We start from the raw sequence: 14,538 nt of genomic DNA, 5'->3' as shown, positions 1-14,538 counted from the left end.
GGAAACAAGAGCAACAATAGCCTGAAGGCAGAGCCGTCTTAACTTTATTGCGCCGTTAATCTAAGCTTGACTTGAACCTGGCTCAAGTATTTACTTTGTCGCACCATAAGTTGGCATTGAAAATGAGAACTGCAAGGCAAACATGTTCTGTCAACAACACCGCAGCTCAAGTGTACTGTCAATATTTGAAAATTGTATTGGATAAACATCTCTTTATAAATATCTCTGGGTCAGGAATGGAGTGCATTGTTTTGTAGAATTGTTACATTCAACAGATATTTATTGCAAAGAGTGTGTGAATAAATTCTGAAAAATCCAGATCATTTGTAAGAATGAGTCCTCGTGTAATAGTTTTGCTGCTTTGCTTTGGTGAATACTGGTATGATGACATTGTTATAATCCATGTGGAGAAATGGGGATGTTGCAAGCATCAAATAAGATTATACAGCAAAGAAATAATGGAATATATAGTGGGGTGGTAATTACTTGGCTTTCTATCATACATAACAATTATACAGTCACCTCACTGTCTCCTTTTTGTTTCCCACCCGCAGTCTGCGGCCCCAGCATCGACATTGGCAATGACATCAGTGAATTTAGGCGCCTAGAGAACTGTACAGTGGTGGAGGGCTACCTACAGATTCTCCTCATCGGTGACAAAAACAACAACAACATCAACCAGGAAGTCTTCCGCTCCCTCAGTTTCCCCAAGCTGACCATGATCACCGACTACCTGCTGCTATTCCGGGTATCTGGCCTGGACAGTCTGAGCACGCTCTTTCCCAACCTCACCGTCATCCGTGGACGTAACCTCTTCTACAACTACGCCCTGGTGATCTTCGAGATGACCAGCCTGAAGGACATTGGCCTGTTCAACCTGAGGAACATCACCCGCGGTGCCATCCGCATTGAGAAAAACCCTGAGCTCTGCTACCTGGACTCTATCGACTGGTCCCTCATCATGGACGCAGAGTTCAACAATTTCATTGCCGGGAACAAGCAGTCCAAGGAGTGCAGCGATGTTTGTCCAGGTATCATGGAGAACAACCCTCAGTGCAGGAAGACCATGTTCAACAACAACTACAACTACCGCTGCTGGAACTCCAATCACTGCCAGAAAGGTAAGCTGACTTTCACACACGATACTGTAGCTCTGGAGGGATTTTTTAAAAAAAAATTGCAGATACATCATGCAGACAGTCTAGCCTTCAGCCTGATTTGTGTAGATGTGAATTTGGGAGTGTAATGAACAGCTCTGTGCCTACAGCTGTGGCCTGCTGCCTGTCTCTTTAAACTGCTCTAACTGGCTGTGTGGAGAGGGGAAGGCGACGTTCTCTGTGGATCTTTGCTGTAATACATCTTAGGTGTTTATACAATTTAAGGGGACACAAAGAAAGAGCTAAACATACTTTTGAGGTTTGAGTTTTTCCTCTGCTGATGTCGTTGTTGTGCAAGATTTTTCTAAGTATGCGCAACTACTGGATTTCAAATGTCAAAATGTGTTCCCGTATATTCATCAAACCTTGTGTTTTGGGGTGGTTTCCTCTAGTTGGTGTGGATTATATTCTCATTCCTATTGCATGTCTCTCAAAAGAAGCAGTAACCCAGTTTTTCAGGTGTCTTGTTCAGTTCAGTTGTTCTCACCTGCCTAAAACAAACTGAAATAAAGGAGTAAATGCTCTAGACTTTAATTAAACTATCCCAAGCACAATAAGTGTGAACTTGCCCTTTAATTTTGTGTTTACGACTGCAGTGTTTTAGATGACTTGTTTTGCTGGTGCGTTTCAGACGATGTGTTTTGGCTGACTGAGTGTGTGTGTCTGGCTGAATTGTTTCCCTGGTGACTGGCGCCTTGCTGCAGACTCAGCATGTTGATGTTTTCAGTCTTGTGACATGGAACTGTCGCAGGACTGGCCTGGATTGCATGCATGTAAACACAGACATGCGCACGCACGCACGCACGCACGCACACAGCCATCGTCATCAAACACACACAAAGCACAGAGAGAGATTCAGGCAGGCACACACGTAGACAGATTACGGAGATGCAAATATGTCTGACACACACACACACATACGCCTGGCCTGCCTTGTGTGTTGTTGGAGTGGCAGAGTGTGGGCATCAGGAGGTGGAATTTGTTGGAGGAAGACGTTCTGGTTGGATGGAGGTGTTGGATGAACCGGGGGTGTCAGGTGGAGAAGAACAGCCTTAGTTATCATTTCTCCCATCAGCAGGAAAACACTATGGAGAGTCCACAATATAATCTGGAACTCTCCTCTCTCTCCTCTTTGTGCCTCTGTGTTTGTGCTAACAGGTGTCAGACTCATGTAGACAACAGGTGAGGTTTCTCATCCAATAGGAAAGAATATCAGTCCAGATCATTTAGCCGGTCACCATATGGATGGTGACCTAAAAACACCATGACGCCCTATCTACAGTTTAGTCTTCACATGCAGGAAGGCCACCCGTCTGCACCATCCACTCAACAGCTGGCAGCTGTATTGTTTTGACAAAAACCTCCTTGATTCAAAAGTATGTTATATTTACATTTTGGTTATTTATGTGACCATTTTTTCTTCTTGCATCATCAGTCAAATAATCAGCAATTCCTAATATTGTCTTAATATGATGATACAGTTATAGAGTTTCTGAAGTTATTGGATTGTTCTGATGACAGAAATATTGACATAATATGGAGGTATTTTGTCAATATGACAAAGTCCTACAAGCAGCCAGATGTAAGGAGTGTAACAGCCCTGTACAGAAACAGTGCAGTCTCTCCTGATAGAATGCCATCTTTCTGTCTGTAAACTCCACTGTGTTGAGACTAGACTACAACTTGTTTTTCAGAGGGCAGGAGGTGGTGAAGGACAGGAAATAGATTTGGATATCATTTATAAAGGCCTTGAAAACTTTATCAGTAAGCTTCATGAGTGATGGGATCTGACACAAACACGCTATTTTCTGCAAAAGTTACAGACAGTTTTGCATTTTTCCAATAGAGATTCCTATATTTTTGTTTTTTCTCTGTGGCCTTCGCACTAGTTTGAAGTGGGCGGGGCTCAGCTGGAAAAAGATGATATGACGTGTTGCATAAAGCTACCTAACATACCTAAAGATGTATTTTAATTTTGATTATGCCTATTTTTGTCATTAATAGTTGATGTTATGGAGTAAGTTTTCAGGGGCTCTAAATAGCCAAGAACTAATACTGAATGTCTTGGCTAGTAGTATTCCTATTACCATTGCCACTGCAACAGGTGCTGAGCTAGTGTTTTTATTACTACTGCCTCAACTACTAGGCCATCTGCTGCTGCCACTACTACTACTACAAGTACTTCTCCTCCTGCTAAGATTACAACTGTAAATATAGTAATACAGCTGCTTCTACTGCCTCTACTTACACCACTGTTACAACTACTGCAACTCCTAGTGATCTAGTACTGGAGCCACATTTCTTTTGTTTGCAGCTGTATGATGTCATAGTGTACACACGCAGACCTCTGCTCCACTATTGTCCTGACAAACTGGTGCCAGTAGTGCTGTCTGGTTGAAAAATCTTTTTATTTAAACTTTAGAAATTCAATTATACAGCAGATAAGAGTACAAATAGACAGGAAGGAAAATTCAAACCTCCCCGCAGAATTAAAGTAGACTCTACTCCGGAGGTCCGGATAATTTTACCACACTTGTCCCAAAGCCTTGTGGTTGCAGTTTGTCCCAGGCCATTTTTTATAATGTGACTAACCGGACAGATGAAGCACTTTTAGCCATGACTAAAAGTGCTGTGCTCATGTTCAGATTCTTCCTGTTTAAGAGGTTGACATGTTCAGTGAAGTCAGTTTAAGTAAAAACGGCAGAATGACCCTGTGAAGATGCATAAACAGTCTACTGGGCTCCAGAGGGAGTGTGTCAGCCAGGGCAAATGGGCCATCGGTTGACGCTGCAACTGCCTTAAAGCAGAATTGATCTCAAACAACATGAGCACCCCTGCTCTCGCCGCAGAAACTGCATTGTTGTGCTATTTATTAGGCGGTTTATTGGAGAAGTCTGGTGGTAGTAAAGCCAGGCTTCATTAAAGCGAAGAAGGCTGATAACTGGAGTTGTTGAGTTCGTTGACCAAACAGGGTTCATTCACTCAAGTCTGGTAGATCCGCCGTCTACATGTATGCTACACGGTGCTGTGTGTAAATAGTGTGTAGTAATAAAAATACTAAAGTCTGATATCGCTGTGTGTTGAATTGTGTTGTTTTACTTGATGTTTGTACGACACCAAACACACTGACCTCCGTGAAGCTAGATGGGAGTGACAGAGGGTTGTATCATCATGATAGTTTTTTTGTCTCTTCTGATAACGCCCCTGTATCAAGCTTCAGTAATCTTATCTGGGATCCATTGTTTGAATGTGTGCCTTCCTCACAGGCCTTGTGCTGTGCTGGCATGACAGTCAATGTTATTTCCAAGCTCATTCATCAGATCAATAAATGACTGAGGGGGAAAGTACCAGCCCTGTTTTCATTGAGTTAATATAAAGGACATGCTTTCAGCCTGAACTCATTCATAAAACTATTACAGGGAAAAGAGGGTTCAAAGCTTGTTTCCTTCTCTGGGAAAGTGAAGCTTTTTTTTTTTTTTCTCTAGTGGTGGTGGGGGCTACATTCTCCCGTGTTTACTTCCCTCATTTGTTTTTTGGAATCTGGTTTGGGTGTTTTGTCTCGTTCATAACTCATAAGCTTCTTCCAAAGAAGAGCCATGTCCGTGCATGCTGGGAAGCAAACACACTGCGTCACACTCTCTCTCAAGCACACAAACCCACACACGCTCACACATGCTCACACACTGAACAGCATGGGGGATGTTTTTCCGGTGCTTTGTGTGGTCGGAGGAGATGAAAGCACATCATTAAAGTACAAAGTAAGTCTTCTGGGATTTACTGGAAGGAATTTTTTGTCTTTTTTTAACCTCTGGCTGAAGGGATTACACATTAAACTAGAAGGATTGTCTTCAGGGTTGTTGCTCAGCCTGCCATTTGATTAATTTACCATCTTTGACGTGTCAGTGTTTCCCTGAAAAGGCAATAAGACAAAAATATATACAGTACCGGTCAAAAGTTTAGACACACCTTCCGATTCCCGTGAATGAGAAAGTGTGTCCAAACTTTTCAAAGAGATTTATTTTTTCACAATGAATGCAAGAAGTATAAAAAAATAAACAACAGGACAATAGGTGTAATTGTCATTTTGTTATGAACAGTAGGGTTGCAAGACAAATTAGAATCAAGTAGGGGAAAAAAATACCTGAACTTAATGCCCCCATGTTTAGGATTTGATTGTTCTGACTTTGGTGACACCTAGTGGCAACATCCAAACAGACACTGTGGCAGACATCAGTGCATCTCTTCCATACACTTCAAAAAAAAAAAAAAAAAAAAAATCCAGAACCTACAAAAATGTACCCTGACAATACAAACTGGGGTGGGGTTAGAGCAGGTGGCAGAGTTTTGTTCCGCCATATGATTTATGTCACAGAATACAGACTTTATAGTTCAACCTGTATGTAAAACAATGAGATTAGATCTGTGCCGATGCAAATTTCTTGAGTGCAACGCTTCAGGTGTCCTGAATTCAATGTAAATTACATCAGTGACTAAGTTATTGTCGCTTGTTACGAGTAAACATTACGTCTTTATCAGGAATGTGCTGTAGTTTATGAACGAACAGCAGAAAAGCACTGTGCTCGTTACCACCATCAGTGCCGGTGTGAACATCTGAATGAAAACTTGTGTGTGTTTTATTGGCTATATTGGGTATACAGGCTTTAAACAGATCTCTGGTCTGTTTGTGGTACTACGTACTGTTGTGATTTTTCAGCAGGCATGCAAATGCTGAATAACTTGCTGCGGCATCAGTGAAATTGCGCGTGTTGGCCGACATGCAGGCAACACGCTATCAGCTGTCTAGCAGGAAAACACACTTCCATGTGTGTGACAGAGAGCTAAAGAGAGAGCGAGTGAGTTGTGGACTCAGTCCCAGCCCCCCTCCCGTTCCTGTTTTCTAGTTGGCTTTGGATGTGGTAGATCCAGTGTTTATTTACCCAGCGCTTCTCTAGTGCTAGATGTGAGGCCATTTTTAAACATATATTTTTCTTAATGTGAACACATCAATTTCTGCCTCTCTAATGTCTTTGAGGTTTTTAAAATTGAACCATCTCTGTTGCATTTTGACCTTGTAAGTGTTTGCTTTCACCCAGCATGTTGCAGATGAGTTAGCTGGGATGAGCATGGCTTGTGTTGATCGTTTGTGCTATTAAGCGTTGGGGTTTTTTTTTTAAGGGTTTGAGACATGATTCCGCCGGAAGCAACCAGTGGTATCAAAACCAAGTTGCATAATTGATCTTGTTTTCAACAACACTGTTTCCTTCCTGTTTTGAAAGACAACCGAGCATCTGCTACTGTATATTCTCACTCATCATTTTTCTGTTTATCTCTGTGAGAGTGACTCATCTATAGTGAGGGTCTGATATCACCGTATCAGCTCGGCTCTGTTCTCTACAGTACAGCAGTTTCCTTTTAGGTGTAGCACACAGTGACCACAACATTAGAACAAAGAGATAGAGCATGTGGCTACATTACCACTAAGTCAAATTAGCCTTTGTCACGTTGCTGCTGTGAGCAAGTCAGCTTTCAATATACTGCTTCTATACCACAGAGAGCTTTTTCATGGCCAGTACTTTTAGAGTGTTGCATTCTGGGTAGGAGGAAGCCACATACACACGTGTATATGGACTTTTAGAAGCCTCTGAAGTTCACTACACTTATTATTTTAATTTCTACAAATACTACTAATGGCCTTTTTGTGACTTTTCTCACTGCCAAAATCTAAATATTCATGTTTATTTTGAGAAAGCGAAACAGAAAATGAACTAATGAACTACAGCTTGTCTCCTATCGGTATTGTTACAACACTGACATTTAAATACAAATTTCAATACTTTGATACAGTTATCAAAGGGAGGAGCACTTCTGCTGTTCTTATCAACCAACACCATTCCCAAAGTCTCTGCAGTAGTAGTCTTTAGCAAACTATTCTAAAAAAAAAACAGGAGGAAGGCCTGCTGTTATAGCTGGGGAGCATTGTTTGTGTATAAAGTATGATACATAGTGATATTGTAATATACTATATGTGTAATATAGGCAGTGAGTGTGTTGGTCCACAAGGTTGAAGCAGATAAACTCATCTCAAATCAGATGACAGAGGTGTTTTAGTAAGTTCAGATATTGTGTTTTTCTTTGTACGTGTGTTTGAAGTGAAGTGACTTGTGCAGCGCACGACTTAGTCTATAAAAACCAATGCACAGCTTTACCTCCTAATACACAGTACATGTGAACAGGACCTCTTACATCAAACGAAGCAGTACTGACACACATGCAGGAACAGCACAGGTCAAACCACTGACAATATGTGGCATTTACATCACTGCATGTGGTGCAACAGAGGAGAGGGCGGAGGTGTTTTTGATCAGAGTATATCAAAGTCAGAGCAGCCCAGCTCCAGCAAAGAGGGCATGTTATCCAGACAGTCTGACTTGTATGACCCAGTGCTTAAGGCTTAAGGAAGCCCAGTGACTACCAGCTCCAGCTGATGTCTGTCTAATCTCTGCTATGATTAGCTCCATACCATCATGTACTGTACAGACACCCACTCCCTCGCTTGATAGACACACTGGACTGGTCTTCCAGAGTTTTTGGTAAAGCAGGTGTGCGTCCAGGTGGTTTCCTGTGTGAGTCCTTGACCTGAAAGTGAATGAGAAACGTCGTCCCTTCAGTTACTGCAAAGATGTCCATAAGGACTGACAGTAGAGACATTCAATTCAGTTTATGCTTTTCGCAAATCTTCTTAAAATGTAATACATTTACCTAATACATACCTGCCTTTATTTTCACAAAAAAACACTTAAACTTCTTCTACATCTGGTTATTATCTGATGCTTGCTGATGTGTCCTTTCCATTTACAGCAGAGCTTTTGATTGCCAGTTGACAGCCACTCACATACAGCAGCTGATTATGTTTGTCAACATGTCAAGCCACATATGTTTAACAGACAATTATAACATTAGAAAATTTTAACATTTTTGGGGCCTCTTTGTGCATTTGGCTGATGCCCAGCAAGCACTTAGAGGCCTGTGATAGAACACAAAGACCTAACAGAGGATTTTAAAATACTTTTTTTGTATGAAATTCTGATACCTGTCTGAATCTGTTACAGTTTTGTCTCAGTGTGTCAGAATCTGAATTTGAGTGATTTTATCAATGCACAGCTTCTCATCCAGTTTTGCAACTGCCGAAACAACAGATCATGGTGGTGACTGAAGATGCAGCTGGTATAGGGCTTCATTACTGCCATAAGCCCAGATTAACAGACAGCTACTGTGATGTCCTCTCTTTGCTGGCAGTTTCACCAGGTGTGTGAAATAGATGTAAAAAAAAGGCTGTTTGGACCTTTCAAGCAAAGAGGCAGAGGAATTAGACCTGACCAAAACTTAGAAGCTAAAACTGCAGCCAATTACTGAAGCCAACTGTAATGTAATACAACAAAATATGATGAATCTTTAGTAAAAGCATAGTCCGTCATACAGTATCTACACTGGCCACAAGATAAGTCTCATCAGGTTCTGATTCAGCTCAGGTGACAATATTTGATCAATCATGATATTGTACATTTGCAACGCAGTAATTAATCAGAGCAGTACTTTGCAATGCCACGCAAAAAATAAAAGATTCAGTTTTTAGAAGTTCGGAAGAGTAGAGGTTCAGCCAGTAACAGTCAAGATGTGGGAGGAAAACGTCAACACACAAGCAGAGGAGTGCAGACAGCACTGCCAGTCAAACAGCAGGCTGAAGTTAGTTGATAATCACCAGCTGGACCAGCTGTTTTACGCAATACAGTCTGCATTGAGTTATAGTTAGTTTAAAGGTTGGTATTAATCAGCCGGACTCGGATGACTAACGTTAACACAGCTCCGAATAAAGCGCAAATTTTGACTGAATTTCCAGAAAATCGGCCCTCCACCACTGTTATTTAAATATTTAGAGTTGGGCTCATCAAGATGGCACTAATTGTCTTGTCTGGTGGTATTAAACCACTGCAGAAAAAGAGGGCGCAGCAAGATGATGTGATTAAGTGCACTAGTCATATCTCAAACAATGTAAACCAGCTGGAAAATATGACATTTATTTTTGATCTGATGTTTTTGTCTGCCACCATTTCATCCCTTCAGTAGAGCAGAAGCTTTAGTGGATGATAAAGTCACATGCTTCATGTTTCGTAAAGTCTGCGTCCATCGCACTTTGTCACATTTTCTGGTTAAAGATACGCCATAACTTTTCCACCTCAGCTAAGCGTTAAAACTTTTTTGCGATATTTCAGTTTCATTTTTTTCTAGCATTTCCAGCATTCCCGTTCAGGTTGGATGGAAATGCAGTAGTTCTGTAAAATATATCGTCAAAAATATCGTTACAGCAAAAAGGCCTACAATATCGTGATATTATTTTAAGGCCATATTGCACATGACCCAGAACCCGGAGGCTGTCAGGGCTGGTAATTATAGGGACTGCTTTGTAAACCAGGCACATCCATGACTACTTTTAGTGAACAGTCACACCCATCCCTGGAATTCCTGGAAGAGAACATTACTGGTTTGGCTGTGTTGAAGTGCCTACTGTAATTATGTGGCCTTTAATTGTGCTCTGTTAACACTGTCAGATTGGGATGAGCTGTGACCAGGGACTGAGATGAGACTCTTGTTTGTGGATTCGAGGCTGGTCGGAATAGTTTGTTTTGTTATAAAGGCCCATTTTCCATCATTTTACTCTGCCATGATCACAGTGGAGAAATAGGATGAAAGACGGAGAGAAAGGGCAAAATACATTGGCCTTGTTGGAGGTTTCTTGCATCCTCTGGTTTAGGGTTAGAATTTTATGTTACGTTTATGTAATTGGCTTACCAATTTTCTGTTTTTGACAAGGATGTAACAAGCTCCCTATAGTACATTTTACATTTTCTCAAATTGTATCAATTAATAATCGTGTTCTTTTACTGACTGGCTACTGATTCAAAGTTTTGCTCTTGTGACATGGCAGGGAACCCTGCTGTTTAAATGAAATGTATCAGTATAGCAATATTTAGCCTTCCTTGTTGCATATTAAGCCCCAAAATGGGTGTAGCATCAACAAAAATATGACCGTTTGCGGCCTGTGCCTAATATACAGTACCAGTCATAAGGTTGGACACACCTTCCTGTTCACTTGAATGAGAAAGTGTGTCTAAACTCTTGACTGGTACTGTAACCGGCAACACAATAAACAAGCTACCACACTCAAGAGGACATCATGAACAAATTGACTTCAGTGACAAAAACAAACTATCTCAACACGTGTAACGTTAAAAAAAAACAACTGCAGGCCAATTTGAACTGGAACATTCATTACTACCAACATCCAGCCTTTTTTGGTAGTAAATGACTTTATCTGTGTCTGACTTTATCGTATCTGGTCGCCGTGCTCCAGTCTAGTAATTTATCCATGAAGGTAAAGAGGTAAAGTAAAAGAATATTTTGCTACCAACCTTAAAAGCATCATTTCTCACTGACCTCTTGTGGTTTCCAGTCTGAATTTAATACATCACCTTCTTCACACAAGGTGGATATATTGTATACCCTTTGAGTATCTCTACTTATAACCGAAGGCTAGGTCAACTGATAGTACATCCAGGCCTTGAAGTCTAGTAGTGATAAGTTACACAACATGTTTTAAAGCTGCCAGAGAGGTCGGTCATTAGCGCAGCAAACCAGGCCAGGCTGCCACAAGGTGAAAGAGAATCTTATACTCTGCCTCTTCCATCCTTTCCATCAAATTCCAGAGATATTTCTGTCTTCCCGTGCCAAGTAAACACACAAACACAAAGACTCAGGAATGTAGACAACTCATTCTGGTGCTGTACGTGTGTGTGTGAGAGAGAGAGAGAGAGAGAGTTGTTGGTGGGTGTCAACACAAGTGGGAATCATTAAGATTTTTAAAAATAGATTTTAAATTTCTTGCTACACTTTTGAGCAGAAACCATGAAAACCATGTTTCAACAGAAATGAGGGGAGGTCTTTTAATGTCGCATCACGGTTTACATTTGTGTCAAGCTTCTATATATATTTTATTTACAGTGAAAGTTTTGGGGCTTCTTGTCTTGATGTGTGTGAGCCCTCCTCTTTGTGCCTTTGCAACAGTGTACAGAACAGCATGTAGACTTTTCGTTAAGGTCAAACCTTCTGCATTGGGTCAGATTACAGCAGTCTTGTTTTGTGACCTAGGTATAACCCTCAGAAGTGAAAGACTCTTATTGTAGCCATTGTTGTACCTGCAGGTGAAGCCGTCATGATATCTGTCTTAATCTTAGATTTCTTTATCACGGAGTTTCAGGTATCAAGACACAGCTAATGTGATAGCTCCTTGTAAACCTCACCCACCCTTTTTATTGTCTGGTCTGTCTAGAGCTCCGGGGACCAAAGCATTTGATTTGTCTTGTCTTTTCCAGGTCAGCTGGGGGATGCCAGGAATTCCTTTTGTCTTTAGTTATCCTGTAGTGTCAGCTGATCTGACAGATGTGTTTTCCCAACAAGTTCCACAAGGTTAACTGTTGGCTCTGTTTAGGCTAGCTTAAACAGAATATTTTTCCAGTGTAGTTTCATATGCTTTGACTGTAAGGTAATTACAAGGATTATGATTTGCCAACAAGCTGTGTTTTGGAGTGGCTGATAAGCCTTGACTTCTCATTGCTCCTGTAACATGAAGGAGTGGTGAGTTGATAGAATTAATGGAGAAAAGTTGCTGTTTAAAGTGTATGTAAAAAGGTTTCTGGTTGTCATCAAAGAGGGTTATTTAAATATTTGATTCCTTGCCTTGTATGGTCACCAAACTTGAACATTGTTTACATAATATAATCCTGAATCATAGAGTGTGAGACACAACTTAGTGCTCATAAACAGCCAGACAGTTCCACATGTCTCTGCCTTTTTGTCTGAACCTCCACAAAACAGTGTCTGTGGCTAGAATCACAAATAGATCATGATTGGTAGAGTCTGAAGAACTGAGAGTAGAGAGTTTGCATATGGGAAACCAGTGAAGGATTGTTCCTTTTTGCTGCACCAGCAACTTATACTGGTTTGTTTGGGCACCTGCATGGAGGTGGGAGGGGTCATGCAACTTCATGCATGTCACGCTTTCCTGTTTCACCTCCTTGCTGGCTGGTGAAAAGAAGGGGTTGGAGGCACCATGGTAACACATGTCTGTTTACTTGCTACACCCTCACCAGACCAGCAGTGGAGATAACAATGACAAGATCTGTAATCCAAGGGAAGGACAATCCAAAGTTAGGAGAAAAAGTGGAGAATAAACTGCCATCTTGTATCTTTGTGTCTGATAACATTTCAGACTGGGTTTGCTGGTTTGTATTTAATCTTCTCGCCAGTACTTTTTAGCAATGTTCCCATACCTACAGAGATCTAGATACAGATGTCTTGCTATATTCACACTAAATCAAGCTGGGCATCTTTCGTTATCTTGTTATACCTTCTGATCACAATATGCCAGCGTTTTCACACCCAAAAACAGCTTTTCTAAAACATGTGTGCTTAAATCAGGGAATGCTGGTGTTTTAATGCAGACAGTGAACATTAAAAGTTTCCCAAACTACAATGAATGCCAGGACAGACACAGTCAGGTACTGTGTGGCAGTACAGATATTAACCTGTATGTTTATGCTGTCAGACCAACCCGCAGACATTAAACTGAGATTCCATACGTCAGTCTCAGGAATTACTGTTCACCTTGGTGTGATGTGATGAGCTGACAGGCAGTAGGATCTTCACAGCTCCGTGTGAATCCCCTCTTATAGAGCTAGAATGTCCATCACTAACAGGAATGATATTCTGAGAGCGCTTCACCTCTGTTAGTGTTTTTCCCTTTGAACAGACTGTAATTATCAACAGGAAGCTTCAGACCACACATGTCCTTTGGGACGCCTCCTCACACTGGGAGGAGTGGAGGAGGAAATCCAGCATTACTTTTGATATTCCTGTCAGCAACACTGTGCAGTTCTTTACCTGCACCGAACAGCTGGTGCTTAATGTGAACAGTGCCTGTACTTGTCCAGGTATCCGCCTCGACGTTGAGCTAACTAACCTAGACCTTATACAAGATTGATTTATTAATTTCATCGGAGCTGAACCCATTGAGGCTGTCCGAGTCATCTAATTGGGATCCAAAAAAGCTACAAGACACCAGCCAATGAAAACTGTACCTCCTCTTCACTGTTTCCAGTAATTGTTTTCTTCTAAATGACGCACAGGTTCCAAGTACATTTCCCCAAATGCTACCAAATAAATTGTGAAATATTGTGGATTCTCATCGATGAGTGTTGTGAGAATCTTCTCAAGATGGATCACAAAGATTACGTAATTAAAAGAATGCCCCTAACTCTGGTACATTGTGTCATTTTGTTTGAATCTAGCGATTTCAATTGTTGGTGGATTTTGGCAGCCCAACCGCAAACACGTCTGTTATGGTTGATGGTGTGCTCACTCTTTGTTGTCACCTCTACTGCTCAAAGCACTTTGTGACCAGCTTGTTTATCAGGCCGGACTGACTGGCAGGTTGTCATGTCTGTGGCTGTGTCATGCATTCGAGCAGCTGAACTGATCGACCAGTTGTGATGTCCGGTATCTGCTGGGAGGCTCACAGACGAACAGGTCAGTGCTGGTCAGCCATGTAGAGGCAGTGAATGAACTCAATAAATGGAGATCCTTGTTCTACTGACGCCAGGCAGCCTGTAGACACCAGGCACACCACTGACTGACTGTTTTTCTGAATGACTGATTCACTGACTGGCCTACACACTGACAGACTGTCTGGCCAGAACAGAACATGCTTTGTATAAGACTGGAAACACAGCCATATTGTTGTGTTTTCTGTCCATCATCAAGTTGTTGTTCTGTCTGAGGAGACTTTACTGGTGCTGTTTGTTTCCTAATTCAGCCTGAATACTGGAACACACTGGGAGGGCAGGGAGTGTGTGGAGTTTGGGAAGAGGGTGGGGAAAATTCCCCACTCGAATCACTCTTCAGTGATTCACATCAGTGACTCAGGTAACATCACTTACCCCAGTTTGTAGTGTTGACTGTAAACTTTTGTTGCGTTATAAATCACCTCTGTTGTTTTGTGAAATTGTTTTTCTCAGTTTTCTTGTTTATCTAATTCCGGCCCCGATGCCATGTATGTGTTGTGAAGTTCTCATGTATTGCCATGGAACAGATGCACATTTGGTAACAATGACTGTCTCACATGTTCCTATTTTGGGAAAGTAAATAAAAAACATAAATGTAATCCAACCTGATTAAGCAGGAATTAAAGAGAAACGACAGCTAAATTACAGCATGACCCGGGCCAGACAAGTTGTGTTCGATCCATCCGAGTTCAGACTGAGAGTCAAAG

General features: G+C 41.4%; 1 protein-coding gene across 1 annotated transcript in view; it reads left to right on the top strand.

Annotated features, from left to right (window-relative positions):
- igf1rb (insulin-like growth factor 1b receptor) overlaps positions 1-14,538 on the top strand; it is a 57,071-nt gene that overhangs the window by 9,989 nt on the left and 32,544 nt on the right. The window contains exon 2 of the mRNA XM_067595738.1: positions 555-1,121. Coding sequence (XP_067451839.1) covers positions 555-1,121 — 567 coding nt within the window. The remainder of the gene's footprint in view (positions 1-554; positions 1,122-14,538) is intronic.

The sequence above is a fragment of the Thunnus thynnus genome, chromosome 1 (assembly GCF_963924715.1).
Source record: "Thunnus thynnus chromosome 1, fThuThy2.1, whole genome shotgun sequence".
Classification (NCBI taxonomy): Eukaryota; Metazoa; Chordata; class Actinopteri; order Scombriformes; family Scombridae; genus Thunnus; species Thunnus thynnus.
The sequence above is the reverse complement of the archived record's forward strand: the minus strand, read 5'-3'. Positions and strand labels throughout refer to the sequence as shown.